Consider the following 15,510-nt stretch of genomic DNA (forward strand, 5'->3'; position numbering starts at 1 on the left):
GAAATCAGCCACAAATGACTTCCAATTACCTATAAAAGAATTATTAACCTGTAACAGCCAGTCATTTACATTATAACCTGTCTATGAATTTCAGTCATTGGTCCCTCATGGTCTTATTTCTGACCTTGAGATTTTTGGTTTTCTTTAAAATATGTATATATTTATTTCAGATTAGATGACACATCATGTGTCAGGCTGATTATCAGCACCATGATGTGTCCTCTGTTGGATTATCTGTCCTATGAGAATTATTATTCATTTGCACAAAGATTAATGATTTTAGTGACTTATGCTTTTGAACTATATTCACACAATATGCGTTTTTGATGCGTTTTATATGCGTTTTTTACGTTTTTGTGTTTTAGACTATTTCTTATTGTATATATGAGTTTCTTGTGGATTAGATTACTTTTACGTTATATTGATTGACTTGTTTATTTTTTGGACTATATGGATTAATTTTTAGATGCGAGCTCCAGTTGAACAGACAGGATCCAGGCTTTAGAATTTACCAAAGACCCAGGTCACAACCATCCAATTACTTTTTATCTTTTTCCTTTTCTCTCCTTTTTGTTACTATAAATTGTAATGAATTAACCATTTCGCTACTGAGGATGGAAAGAGAGTTTCCGAAACGCATCTAGCACAGTATAATTCGGTGGACAACTATCCCCATCATACATCTATCTAATCTACTCTAACTGCGATCCTAGTACGACTCTGCTGGGAGTCTTTCTACGTCCAAGACAACCAATCATATCACGTGCGGATATCACGTGCTGTGGCCACGGCACGGCGTCTGAAAGATCACACGCTGAGGACTACACCATCTGGTTGCTCCACTCTCATGGACTAGACTCTGTGAACATTAGCTGTTTATCCGGCCGGATAGCGTAATGAACTGTAAGATCGGCATTCCCAACACCAGCCTATGATCGCAGCTATTCATCTTGGGACATTCATGCCGTTTTTGTATTTTTGAAAGTTTTTATTACATATATTTATTGTTTGTGATCTTATTAACCTCTTAAGGACATATGACGTACCCCTACATCATATGTCCTCACTTGCACTTCAAAGCGGGGCCGCGCGGCGGCCCCGCTTTGAAGTGCCGCGATCCCGGGTGCCGCGAGTAGCCTGGGATCGCTGCTATTAGCGGGCACGGTCGGATCGTCGTGCTCGCTAATTAGCTAATCGGAGGCAGCTGTCAAAGTTGACAGCTGCCTCCGATTACCGGAGGCAACGTTTCCCTGGGGTCTAGTGGGGGAGATCGCTCCTCCGGGACCTTGTCCCGGAGAAGCGATCTCCGTTACTGATGCCGGCCGGGGACGCGTCCAAGATGGCGCCGTCCTCGGCTCGGCACTCGTTTGTTTTTGGCTGCAGCAGCCGAAAGCAAACGAGTGCCGATCTCATGGATTTCTGCAGCATATCTATGCTGCAGAGATCTCTATGAGAGATCAAAGTGTATATACTAGAAGTCCCCCAGGGGGAACAACCCTAACCCCAGGGGGGAATAACCCTAACCCCAGGGGGGGCTTCTAGTATATGTGTAAAAGTAAAAAAAAAGTGTTGTTAATAGTAAAAAGCCCCCTCCCCTAATAAAAGTCTGAATCACCCCCCTTTTCCCAGGTTATAAATAAAAGTAAACAAATAAATAAATAAACATGTTTGCTATCGCCGCGTGCGTAATCGCCCGAACTATTAATTATATATAGCAGTGGTGTAGATAGGGTACACCCACCAGTCAGTGGTATTAGGAACCTTCGCTAGAAGTACAGAAATGTGAAATATGAAGGTTTAGCTTAAAATATAACTTTTATTATGATCAAGATAAAATAAGATCCACAAATATATTGGTCCCGTCCGGGACTAGTGTAATCAAAAAAGATCTCCTAGAGTGACTAAAGATCCACTATGTCAATACGTAGCTAGCCTCTGAGTTACTATTAATTAATCACATTCCTGATCTCGCACGGTAAACGGCGTCAGCGCAAAAAACATCCCAAAGTGCAAAATTGCGCATTTTTGGTCGCATCAAATCCAGAAAAAATGTAATAAAAAGCGATCAAAAAGTCGTATATGCGCAATCATAGTACCGATAGAAAGTAAACATCAAGGCGCAAAAAATGACACCTCACACAGCCCCATAGACCAAAGGATAAAAGCGCTATAAGCCTGGGAATGGAGCGATTTTAACCCTTAGAGGACCCGGCCAATTTAAATTTTTGCATTTTCGTTTTTTCCTCCTTGTGTTTAAAAGGCCATAGCACTTGCATTTTTCCACCTAAAAACCCACATGAGCCCTTATTTTTTGCGTCACTAATTGTACTTTGCAATGAATTTTTGCATAAAGTACACTGCGAAACCAGAAAAAAATTCAAAGTGTGGTGAAATTGAAAAAAAAAAAACGCATTTCTTTTATTTGGGGGGTATGTGTTTTTACGCCGTTCGCTCTGGGGTAAAACTGACTTGTTATGCATGTTCCTCAAGTTGTTACGATTACAACGATATACAACATGTATAACTTATATTGTATCGGACGGCCTGTAAAAAATTCAAACCATTGTCAACAAATATACGTCACTTAAAATCGCTCCATTCCCAGGCTTATAGCGCTTTTATCCTTTGGTCTATGGGGCTGTGTCAGGTGTCATTTTTTGCACCATGATGTTTACTTTCTATCGGTACCTTGATTGCGCATATACGACTTTTTGATCGCTCTTTATTACAATTTTTCTGGATTTGATGCGACCAAAAATACGCAATTTTGCACTTTGGGATTTTTTTGTGCTGACGCCGTTTACCGTGCGAGATCAGGAATGTGATTAATTAATAGTTCGGGCGATTACGCACGCGGCGATAGCAAACATGTTTGTTTATTTATTTATTTATTTACTTTTATTTATAACCTGGGAAAAGGGGGGTGATTCTGACTTTTATTAGGGGAGGGGGATTTTTACTATTAACAACACTTTTTTTTTACTTTTACACATATACTAGAAGCCCCCCTGGGGTTAGGGTTATTCCCCCTGGGGTTAGGGTTATTCCCCCTGGGGTTAGGGTTATTCCCCCTGGGGGACTTCTAGTATATACACTTTGATCTCTCATTGAGATCTCTGCAGCATAGATATGCTGCAGAGATCCATGAGATCGGCACTCGTTTGCTTTCGGCTGCTGCAGCCGGAAACAAACGAGTGCCGAGCCGGGGACGGCGCCATCTTGGAGCGATCTCCCCACTATACCACCACGGATCATCTGCAGCCGGTAATCGGATCAAAGATGACAGCTGCCTCCGATTACCTGATTAGCAGGCACGGCGATCCGACCGTGCCCGCTAATAGCCGCGATCCCGGGCTACATGAGGCGCCCGGGATCGCGGCGGTTCAGAGTGCGGCCGCCGCGCGGCCCCACTCTGAACGCGGTGAGGCGGCCCTGGACGTAAGCTTACGTCCAGGGTCGCCTAAGGGTTAAGGAACGTATATTTGTTAACAACAGTTTGAATTTTTTACAGGCCATCAGATACAATATAAGTTATACATGTTATATATCGTTTTAATCGTAACGACTTGAGGAACATGCATAACAAGTCAGTTTTACCCCAGGGCGAATGGCGTAAAAACACATTTCCCCCAAATAAACAAAATGCGGGTTTTTTTTCAATTTCACCACACATTGAATTTTTTTCTGGTTTCGCAGTGTACTTTATGCAAAAATTCAGCCCGTCATTGCAAAGTACAATTAGTGACGCAAAAAATAAGGGCTCATGTGGGTTTCTAGGTGGAAAAATGCAAGTGCTATGGCCTTTTAAACACAAGGAGGAAAAACCGAAAACACAAAAATGAAAATGGGCCCCGTCCTTAAAGGGTTAATTGTTTATAAATTAGTTATATAGTACCTACAATCATTGTAGTCTTCTCCATGCTCTTTATCTTTTTTCTATTTTCTTAAAGTGTAAACAGGTGTACACTCTGGAGTATAGACTCTGATAGTAGGCAGTTACAAGTTGGTGGGGCGTTTTTCTTTCCTTTGTCTTTCTGTTTTAAAGTACAATTAGTGGCGCAAAAAATAAGAGCTCATGTGGGTCTATAGATGAAAAAATGCAAGCGCTATGGCCTTATATACACAAGGAGGAAAAAGCGGAAGCGCAAAAATAGAAATTGGCCTGGTCTTCTAAGGGTTAAAGTATTGTATTGCCCCCCAAAGGATATACAAATCCCCAATATACACTTACTACAGGAAATGCACATAAAGTGATTTTTTTTCCCTGCACTTACTACTGCATCAAGGCTTTACTTCCTGGATAACATGGTGATGTCACTTCCTGGATAACATGGTGATGTCACTTCCTGGATAACATGGTGATGTCACTTCCTGGATAACATGGTGATGTCACTTCCTGGATAACATGGTGATGTCACAACCTGACTCCCAGAGCTGTGCGGGCTGTGGCTGCTGGAGAGGATGATGGGAGGGGGACAATAAGGGACACAGGGCACTGGAGGGACACTGAGCATCTCTCTGCCATCATCCTCTCCAGCAGCCATAATGATCCCCAATTATCTAGCCGGAAAATGATAGAGAACTTAGGCAATCACTCCTAAGTGTGCGCCAAGACTTCTGTGAACTTTGCAATACAGTGGTTTAAATAATGTAGTATACTATGAGATTGTAGGAAGAGTAACTAAAAACAGGAGAATGGCACCATCTAGTGGTCAGACATGAATATGCAATCCTACACATCACAATACAATGGTATAGTCAGGTATAATCAGTGACTGGTAAGTATCCCTGAGAGTAGCGCCCTAGCATCCAAATTACACAGTCCAGGCAGCATGTTTCTCTATACTGCTAAGGGAGACAAAAGATGGCATTATTACTGCATTCTCAACATTAAAATGACTTCTCCCCTGTGTGAGTTTTTTTATGATAATGAAGACCCGATCTGTGAGCAAAACATTTCCCACATTCTAAGCATGAAAATGGCTTCTCCCCTGTGTGAGTTCTTTGATGTACAATAAGACTTGTTTTCACAGTAAAACATTTTCCACATTCTGAACATGAAAATGGATTCTCCCCTGTGTGAATTTTTTCATGTTCAACAAGTTTTGTTTTCCAAGCAAAGCACTTCCAACATTCTGAACATGCAAATAGCTTCTCCCCTGGGTGAATTTTTTTATGTCTAGTGAGAGTTGATTTCGCTGCAAAACATTTTCCACATTCTAAACATGAAAATGGCTTCTCCCCTGTGTGGATTTTTTGATGTTTAGTAAGATCTGATTTCTGTAAAAAACATTTCTCACATTCTGAACATGAAAATGGCTTCTCCCCTGTATGAATTTTTTGATGCATAATAAGATGTCCTTTTAAAAAAAAACGTTTCTCACATTCTGAACATGAAAACGGCTTCCCTGCCCCGTGAATTGTTTTATGGCAAAGTAGACTTGATTTCTGTTTAAAACATTTTCCACATTCTAAACATAAAAATGGCTTCTCCCCTGTGTGAATTTTTTGATGTTTAGTAAGATCTGATTTATGTGAAAAACATTTTCCACATTCTGGACATGAAAATGGCTTCTCCCCTGTGTGACTTTTTTGATGTTTAGTAAGATCTGATTTCTGTATAAAACATTTCCCACATTCTGAACATGAAAATGGCTTCTCCCCTGTGTGATGTTTTTGATGTTTAGTAAGATTTGATTTCTGTGAAAAACATTTCCCACATTCTGAACATAAAAATGGCTTCTCCCCCGTATGATTGTTTTGATGCAACATGAGATTTCGTTTAAAAAAAAAACATTTCCCACATTGTGAACATAAAAATGGCTTCTCTCCTGTGTGAATTTTTTTATGTCTAGTCAGAGTTGATTTCCTAATAAAACGTTTCCCACATTCTGAACATGAAAAAGATGGGACTTGTATAACAGGATGAGATGAGAGATCTTTGCTGTGAGGGGCTGAGGGTGTATCTGGGATAGTGGACGGCTCCTCATATGTATCTTGTGTGATATGATCCTCTGAGGAGATCTGATGTCCCCCTGAGCTCCTGGTAGAATCATCTGCAAAGGAGAAAACACCATTTCTCTTATTTCCCAGTAATAGGAGCTTAAACATATTGCAGACATGGAAAGTTACTCTTTTTTATGTAACATAATAAGAATGATCAGATCTGTTCCAATCCACAGGAAGTGTCAGGGAGAAGAATCTAGAAGCTGGAGGCCGGGGAGATGACGTCCTTAGTAGGAAAAGTAATGGAAACTCTTCTCAAATAAATAACAGGACTATTGCCCCCCTACATACCGATAACATGAAAGACATCGGTTCTGATCGGTTCTTCGGCTGCTTGTTGTCTTTATTACATGGAACGATAATCAGGTGAATCTGCAGATTATCACTCCGTGTAATAGAGCCCTAAGTGTCCGTATGTTCATATAGTTCATGCAGGTAACATGTAACTGAGCGTGTATACACAGCAACAGCATGTAGTTCCCGCACAGACTGCCCCAATACTGTATTTGTAGGATGTATAAACGATTGGTTCATACAGTTTATGCAAAGCCGATCCTGGTTGCTGTATCTGCAGAGTGGGTAACATGATCATACATAGTACAAGTACATAGACGACAAGATGGTCACTATAAATAGTTACAGCCGGTGACTGAGGAGAATGTGTGACTGTTCTCTGCATTTAGTGGTCACTACTCACCTGGGCGGTTACCTGTAGTGATGTCCTCCTTATACTGCTCATCACTGCCGTATTCGGTCGCTTCTTTAATTTTTTGTATAGCGTTAATACCGTTCAGATCCTTCCATGTTGTCATGTCCTCCTTATACTGCTCATCACTGCTCACATCTGTCTCTTCTTTTACCCTCATTTCTGTATCATTAATAGGGATCAGATCCATTCTTGTAGTAATGTCCTCCTTATACTGCTCATCACTGCTGTCATCTGTCTCTTCTTCTTTTACCACATCTGTATCAATAATAGATTTCAGATCCTTCCCTGTAGTGATGTCCTCCTTATACTGCTCATCACTGCTGTCATCTGTCTCTTCTTCTTTTACCATTATGTCGGTAGCATTAATAGACTTCAGATCCTTCCCTGTAGTAATGTTCTCCTTATACTGCACATCGCCGTTCACATCTGTCTCTTCTTTCACCCTCATTTCTGTATCATTAATAGGGATCAGATCCATTCTTGTAGTAATGTCCTCCTTATACTGCTCATCACTGCTGTCATCTGTCTCTTCTTCTTTTACCACATCTGTATCAATAATAGATTTCAGATCCTTCCCTGTAGTGATGTCCTCCTTATACTGCTCATCACTGCTGTCATCTGTCTCTTCTTCTTTTACCATTATGTCTGTAGCATTAATAGACATCAGATCCTTCCCTGTTGTGATGTCCTCCTTATACTGCTCATCACTGCTGTCATCTGTCTCTTCTTCTTTTACCACATCTGTATCAATAATAGATTTCAGATCCTTCCCTGTAGTGATGTCCTCCTTATACTGCTCATCACTGCTGTCATCTGTCTCTTCTTCTTTTACCATTATGTCGGTAGCATTAATAGACTTCAGATCCTTCCCTGTAGTGATGTCCTCCTTATACTGCTCATCACTGCTCACATTCGTTGTCGGAGCATTAATATTGTTCCCATCTTCCCCCTGATTCATAAGATGTGACAGAAATATTGTAAAAGTTATCAGACAGTAGGAGAAGTCAGGTGGGATGTACAGATCATAGGGAACATCTCCATCTACCTGATCCTGATCCTGTGGGAGAAGAGGACGGGGACATCTCTCTGGTGCTGTTCTCTTACTGGATCTGACTGGAGGGAACACATACAGAGACTGAATTCATTCTTTCCATCCAGTCTGTATAAAGACCCCACACACCAGTCCTCTCCTCCTGTATACAGACCCCACACACACCAGTCCTCTCCCCCTGTATACAGACCCCACACACACCAGTCCTCTCCCCCTGTATACAGACCCCACACACACCAGTCCTCTCCCCTGTATACAGACCCCCCACACCAGTCCTCTCCCCTGTATACAGACCCCACACACACCAGTCCTCTCCCCTGTATACAGACCCCACACACACCAGTCCTCTCCCCTGTATACAGACCCCACACACACCAGTCCTCTCCCCTGTATACAGACCCCACACACACCAGTCCTCTCCCCTGTATACAGAACCCACACACACCAGTCCTCTCCCCTGTATACAGACCCCACACACCAGTCCTCTCCCCCTGTATACAGACCCCCCACACACGTCCTCTCCCCCTGTATACAGACCCCACACACCAGTCCTCTCCCCTGTATACAGACCCCACACACACCAGTCCTCTCCCCCTGTATACAGACCCCACACACAGGGCCGGCGTCAGCACCCGGCTGACTCGGCCAAGTGCCGGGGCCCACAGCACCTCAAGGGGCCCCAGACACTTGCTTCCCCCGGAGATGCAGGGCAACTGGACACCCCTGGCATACCGGCCACTGCCTTCTCCATCTCACCCCCTGAAAAGTTAAAGCACCGGGTACGTTCCGGTAAGCCCCGCCCCCATCACCCCAAGCCCCGCCCCTTCCCGCGGGTGGAGGATTAGCGGAGCACTATGTAGGTAAGGAGCTGATGCACATTACAGTCGGCCAAACATGGAAGCCTCTCCTGTCTCCCTCCAACTTCACTACTCCTTGAGAAAGGAAATGTGTTGGAGGGTGAGGGGCAATGTTATTGTGGGGAAGCCTGACTCTCTTCTCTTCTGTGGTCAGTGTGATGAGGAAGACTGCACTCACCCTCACAGTTCTATCTGCCAATTGCAGTTTACATGGATGAGCTGAGTATTGTGTAACCTGGAGTTCATGAATTATAAGTAATCAATGTGATCATGAGGTTTATACCCCACTAATTATCAGTCCACATTGCAGATTAATTGGCAATTGAATATTAGCCAGTATAATGGCAGTCACCCAGCTTTCCCAGCATCTTGTATAGTACGCAGTATATGGAGGTCACCCAGCTTTCCCAGCATCTTGTATAGTACGCAGTATATGGAGGTCACCCAGCTTTCCTGATATCTTGTAGTCAGTATATAAAAAAGTAATAATCTTTCTGAAGTAGACCAGTCTTAACAATGATGCCACATGATTTGCTATACAAGGGGCCCACAAAAGCCTGGAGCTGGCCCTGCCCACACACACCAGTCCTCTCTCCTGTATACAGACCCCACACACACCAGTCCTCTCCCCCTGTATACAGACCCCACACACCAGTTCTCTCCCCCTGTATACAGACCCCACACACACCAGTCCTCTCCCCTGTATACAGACCCCACACACACCAGTCCTCTCCCCTGTATACAGACCCCACACACCAGTCCTCTCCCCCTGTATACAGACCCCACACACCAGTCCTCTTCCCCTGTATACATACCCCACACACCAGTCCTCTTCCCCTGTATACATACCCCACACACACCAGTCCTCTCCCCCTGTATACAGACCCCACACACCAGTCCTCTCCCCTGTATACAGACCACACACACCAGTCCTCTCCCCTGTATACAGACCCCACACACACCAATCCTCTCCCCCTGTATACAGACCCCACACACACCAGTCCTCTCCCCTGTATACAGACCACACACACCAGTCCTCTCCCCCTGTATACAGACCCCACACACCAGTCCTCTCCCCCTGTATACAGACCCCACACACCAGTCCTCTCCCCCTGTATACAGACCACACACACACCAGTCCTCTCCCCCTGTATACAGACCACACACACCAGTCCTCTCCCCCTGTATACAGACCACACACCAGTCCTCTCCTCCTGTATACAGACCCCCCACACACCAGTCCTCTCCCCCTGTATACAGACCCCACACACCAGTCCTCTCCCCTGTATACAGACCCCACACACCAGTCCTCTCCCCTGTATACAGACCCCACACACCAGTCCTCTCCCCCTGTATACAGACCCCACACACCAGTCCTCTCCCCTGTATACAGACCACACACACCAGTCCTCTCCCCCTGTATACAGACCCCACACACCAGTCCTCTCCTCCTGTATACAGACCCCCCACACCAGTCCTCTCCCCCTGTATACAGACCCCACACACCAGTCCTCTCCTCCTGTATACAGACCCCACACACACCAGTCCTCTCCCCCTGTATACAGACCCCCCACACACCCGTCCTCTCCCCCTGTATACAGACCCCACACACCAGTCCTCTCCCCCTGTATACAGACCCCACACACCAGTCCTCTCCCCCTGTATACAGACCACACACCAGTCCTCTCCCCTGTATACAGACCCCACACACCAGTCCTCTCCCCCTGTATACAGACCCCACACACCAGTCCTCTCCCCCTGTATACAGACCCCACACACCAGTCCTCTCCTCCCATCTTACTGTGGATATTGGAGTTTCCTTCCCTCTGTTTCTCAGTATACAGGAGTATATAGTCCGGTAGTTTCCTGCTTCCTGTAACCTCAGCACAGCCCCGCCCCTTCTGCTGACGTCACAGGAGACAATACACTCCACATTTACTCTGCTGTGCTGGATGAGCTGAAGTGATGTGTGTGCAGCAGAGCTGTGTGTGTGTGATGTGTGTGGAGCAGAGCTGTCTGTGTGTGATGTACATGTAGCTGAGCTGTATATGTGTAATGTACATGTAGCTGAGCTGTATATATGTGTAATGTACATGTAGCTGAGCTGTATGTGTGTAATGTACATGTAGCTGAGCTGTATATGTGTAATGTACATGTAGCTGAGCTGTATATGTGTAATGTACATGTAGCTGAGCTGTATGTGTGTAATGTACATGTAGTAGAGCTGTATATGTGTAATGTACATGTAGCTGAGCTGTATATGTGTAATGTACATGTAGCTGAGCTGTATGTGTGTAATGTACATGTAGCTGAGCTGTATATGTGTGTAATGTACATGTAGCTGAGCTGTATGTGTGTAATGTACATGTAGCTGAGCTGTATGTGTGTAATGTACATGTAGCTGAGCTGTATGTGTGTAATGTACATGTAGCTGAGCTGTATGTGTGTAATGTACATGTAGCTGAGCTGTATATGTGTGTAATGTACTTGTACATGTAGCTGAGCTGTATATATGTAATGTACATGTAGCTGAGCTGTATGTGTGTAATGTACATGTAGCTGAGCTGTATGTGTGTAATGTACATGTAGCTGAGCTGTATGTGTGTAATGTAATTGTAGCTGAGCTGTATATGTGTAATGTACATGTAGCTGAGCTGTATGTGTGTAATGTAATGTAGCTGAGCTGTATATGTAATGTACATGTAGCTGAGCTATATGTGTACACAGTAGAGCTGTATATGTGTAATGTACATGTAGCTGAGCTGTATGTGTGTAATGTACATGTAGCTGAGCTGTATATGTGTAATGTACATGTAGCTGAGCTGTATATGTGTAATGTACATGTAGCTGAGCTGTGTGTGTGTAATGTACATGTAGCTGAGCTGTATATGTGTAATGTACATGTAGCTGAGCTGTATGTGTGTAATGTACATGTAGCTGAGCTGTATATATGTAATGTACATGTAGCTGAGCTGTATATGTGTGTAATGTACTTGTACATGTAGCTGAGCTGTATATGTGTAATGTACATGTAGCTGAGCTGTATGTGTGTAATGTACATGTAGCTGAGCTGTATATGTGTAATGTACATGTAGCTGAGCTGTATATGTGTAATGTACATGTAGCTGAGCTGTATGTAATGTACATGTAGCTGAGCTGTATGTGTGTAATGTACATGTAGCTGAGCTGTATATATGTGTAATGTATATGTAGCTGAGCTGTATATGTGTAATGTACATGTAGCTGAGCTGTATGTGTGTAATGTACATGTAGCTGAGCTGTATGTGTGTAATGTACATGTAGCTGAGCTGTATATGTGTAATGTACATGTAGCTGAGCTGTATGTGTGTAATGTACATGTAGCTGAGCTGTATATGTACACAGTAGAGTTGTATATGTGTAATACAGGGGCGCGCTCGGCTGGGGGGTATATGCCATTAAGGCTGGGCACAGAGGGGACCCAGTACTATATAGGGAACAAAGGGGGCTTCATAGTATAGGGGACTTGGGGGGGGCACTGTTACTGTGTGAAGCAATACACATGAGGATTTTGGTTAGAAATTGGCATAATGCTGCAATGAGGAGTCTAAAATGTTTGGTAGATTCTATGGAGATGACTGGAGAAGTCTTTCTGATGGCCGGGCCAGATGGAGAAGAAAAGGAAAAACAAACCTTGATTAGCAAATATGTCACTTGCAATTCATGCAGAGAAGACGCTCCCTGTAAGTCACTGGATGTAGCTTCACTATAATCACTTATAACATCTGCAGAACCTAAGTAGGCTGGATCTTCCTCTCCTATATGGTCACTGCTTAGGGAGAATATTGGTCGGTCTTTGTACAGTGGATTTTATTCAGTAACAGTGCAGTGGTATTATCCAGTTGTCACGGGCGCGGCGGCGTCCCGTGCTCTGGCCCGACCTCTCTCTACCACATGCAGCCGCGGGGGTCCATGTGCAGGGACCCGGCGCTGCTACTAGTTGGGCCCCGGGAAGCGCCTTACCTCGCCCTGCTCCTGTCTCCGTCTGTGCCGGCCGGAGCGCGCGTCCCCGCCTCCTAGGGCACGCGCGCCGGCTGTATCATATTTAAAGGGACAGTCCGCCCCTAATTGGAGGTTTGCACCAATCACTCCCTATAAATCCCAGCATGCCCTGTCCCTCGTGTTGGAGCCTCTACATGCTTCCCATAGCGTTTGGCCCAGCTCCCTGTTGTTCCTGACTTCAGTCCTTGTTCCTTGTCCCTGTCCGCTGTCCCGGTCCCTAGTCCCTGTCCGCTGCCTTCCTATTGTTCCTGAGTACTGTCTGTCACCTGCGATTACGCCTACAGACCTCTGCCTGCACTATCTCCTGCCTACTGCTCCTGCCACGCCTCGCCTACCGTCACTAGCAACCAAGCCAGGGGTAGAAAACCAGCGGCCCCTTAGACTCCACTCCCTGGTGAGGTTAGTGCCATCGCTAGTGACGGTTCAGTGGATCCACGACTCCAGGCGTTACACCAGTTACTGTGTCGTGAAGATGGTAGTGGTTATGGTGTATCAGTGTATACTGGTAACATTGGTAATATCTGTGTTTATATGGGGTATTTTATTGCGTAATATTAGTCATTATGTGGTGGAATTGGTACTGGTCATGGTGTGGTTTTGTTTATGGTACGTCTATACTGGTATTATTGGTAATATCCGTCTCGGTATACTGGGTTGGTCAGTAACAGTGTGACAGTATGGTGATGATGCTTCTTGTATACTGGTGTTATTTGGTAACTGACTGTAGAGATATACAGTATTATGCAGCTCTGAACCTCATATAGACTTCACAGATTCTCTTTAAAGGGGTTATCCAGGTGTAGACAAACATGGCTGCCTTCTTCCAAAAACAGCATTGCTCCTGTCTCCGATTGGGTGTGGGATTTGCAGCTCAGTTCCATTGACATGGTTGAAGACTAATTGTAATACCATACACAACCTGGGGATAGGGTGGTGCTGTTTGTGCAAGAAAGTATCTTGTAATCTTGAATAACCCCTTGATGACCCAGGACACACCTGTACGTCCTGGGGCGGGTAGGGGAGTTCAGATGCATCGAAATGGCTTTTTCCCCCCATCGGTGGTGGGATCATGGAGAGGCGATCCCTGCTTGTTGCTGGCCATGGGCTATGTGTTGTAATGGTGCTGATCCCGACTCAGCACTCCATTGCTCTGGGCTCCAGCAGCCCTTAGTAATGGATCACTGATCTCATTGATCAATGCAGCATGTATACACAGCATTGATCTCTATGAGAGATCAGTACAGTTATAAAAGAAGTTTCCCAGGGAAACTTCAAATTACAGTGTAAAAAAAAATATATTTTTTCATTAATAAAAAAAAATCCTATACCATAATAAAAGTTTAACCTCTTAAGGACATATGCCTTACCCGTAAGGCATATGTCCGCAAGAGGAGTTCAGAGGGGGGCCGCGCCTCGACCCCGCCTGCTATCTGCAGCACGGGACCGCGGCTATTAGCTGCCCCCGCTAATTAAGACTGTTAGATGCAGCTGTCATGCAGTCTTATTTGCAACCCATCCCTGGTGTCTAGTGGCGGGATCCTCAGCGTTGGAATGGAATGAGAGATCAGTGTAGTTGTATTAGAAGTCCCCCAGGGGGACTTCTAATTAACCTCTTAAGGACCCATGACGTACCGGCACGTCATGGATCACTGTCACTTAAGGACCCATGACGTACCGGTACGTCAGCCCTTTAAACGGGCGCCGCGCGAAATCGCGCGGCGCTCCGGTAAAGATGGCTGCTGATTCTATCAGCAGCCATCTTCATGTGACACATAGGGGGCAATTTCCCTGCCCCCCGTGACGACGATCGCTGTGATTGGCAGATGACTTGTCATCTGCCAATCACAGCGATTTGCTGTATTTCCGGGACCGGACCCCGGCACAGAGCTGTGATTGGTGCTGTCCGAGACAGCACCAACCACAGCAGTGCCTGGGCATCACCTGCCCTTAGATCCGGCCCCCCGATCGCCCGTGATTGGCCGGCTGCCGCCAGCCGGCCAATTACGGGCGATCCACACTACTACCCCCATCATCACCTTCTCTGCTTGCTAAGAATGTGCAGCAGAGAAGGTGATGATGGGGGTGGTGAGTCCTGTGCCCGGCGCCCGATGCGGTCCTGGAGTGTGCCGGGCGCCTCCTCCCCCCGTGCTGCCTCCTCCTCCGGTAACAGGGAGATGATCATCTATCTCCCTGTTACCGGAGGAGGAAGCAGCTTGGGGGGAGGAGGCACCCGGCACACTCCAGGACCGCATCGGGTGCTTCCTCCTTCCCCTGTGCTGCATGCCTCCCCCAATCCCCCTCCGCAACCCCCCCCCCCCCCGGATACCTCCTCCTCCGGTGTCCTCTGCCAGCTCCCCCCTGTCCAGCTCCAGACTCCCCCCCCTCCCCCTGTCCAGCTCCAGACTCCCCCCCTCCCCCTGTCCAGCTCCAGACTCCCGCCCCCCCCCCCCTGTCCTGCCAGCCCCCCCCCTATCCTGCCCCCCCCTCCCCGGTCCTGCCAGCCCACCCCTGTCCTGCCAGCCCCCCCCCCTGTCCAGCCAGCCCCCCCTGTCCTGCCAGCCCCCCTGTCCTGCCAGCCCCCCCCTGTGCTGCCAGCCCCCCCCTGTCCTGCCAGCACCCCCCCTGTCCTGCCAGCACCCCCCCTGTCCTGCCAGCACCCCCCCTGTCCTGCAAGCCCCCCCTGTCCTGCCAGCACCCCCCTGTCCTGCAAGCCCCCCCTGTCCTGCCAGCACCCCCCTGTCTTGCAAGCCCCCCCTGTCCTGCAAGCCCCCCCTGTCCTGCCAGCACCCCCTCCTCTGTCCTGCCAGCCCCCCTTAGTCCTGCCACCCCCGCCGTACTGCCAGCCC

The 15,510-nt window shown here is 46.4% G+C and overlaps 2 protein-coding genes and 1 pseudogene across 2 annotated transcripts in view; all 3 read right to left on the reverse strand.

The window, feature by feature from the left end:
- Positions 1-5,858, reverse strand: part of LOC138787584 (oocyte zinc finger protein XlCOF7.1-like) — a 35,281-nt gene extending 29,423 nt beyond the window's left edge. The window contains exon 1 of the mRNA XM_069964931.1: positions 4,897-5,858. Within this exon, the coding sequence (XP_069821032.1) occupies positions 4,897-5,772 (876 nt within the window). The 5' untranslated portion in view covers positions 5,773-5,858. The remainder of the gene's footprint in view (positions 1-4,896) is intronic.
- The window catches only part of LOC138786597 (zinc finger protein 208-like), a 646,972-nt pseudogene that overhangs the window by 220,428 nt on the left and 411,034 nt on the right, over positions 1-15,510 (reverse strand).
- LOC138786810 (uncharacterized) lies at positions 6,404-10,466 on the reverse strand. The gene is made up of 3 exons (XM_069963873.1): positions 10,425-10,466; positions 7,761-7,828; positions 6,404-7,664 (listed from the first exon to the last, which is right to left on the reverse strand). Exon 3 carries the CDS (start codon positions 7,548-7,550, stop codon positions 6,696-6,698), a length of 855 nt encoding a protein of 284 aa, XP_069819974.1. The 5' UTR covers positions 7,551-7,664; positions 7,761-7,828; positions 10,425-10,466; the 3' UTR covers positions 6,404-6,695.

The sequence above is a fragment of the Dendropsophus ebraccatus genome, chromosome 3 (assembly GCF_027789765.1).
Source record: "Dendropsophus ebraccatus isolate aDenEbr1 chromosome 3, aDenEbr1.pat, whole genome shotgun sequence".
Taxonomy (NCBI): domain Eukaryota; kingdom Metazoa; phylum Chordata; class Amphibia; order Anura; family Hylidae; genus Dendropsophus; species Dendropsophus ebraccatus.

What these genes read in the sequence shown, in the direction of transcription:
- LOC138786810 (XM_069963873.1), bottom strand. Translation starts at nt 7,550, where the DNA reads ATGGTAAAAGAAGAAGAGACAGATGACAGCAGTGATGAGCAGTATAAG.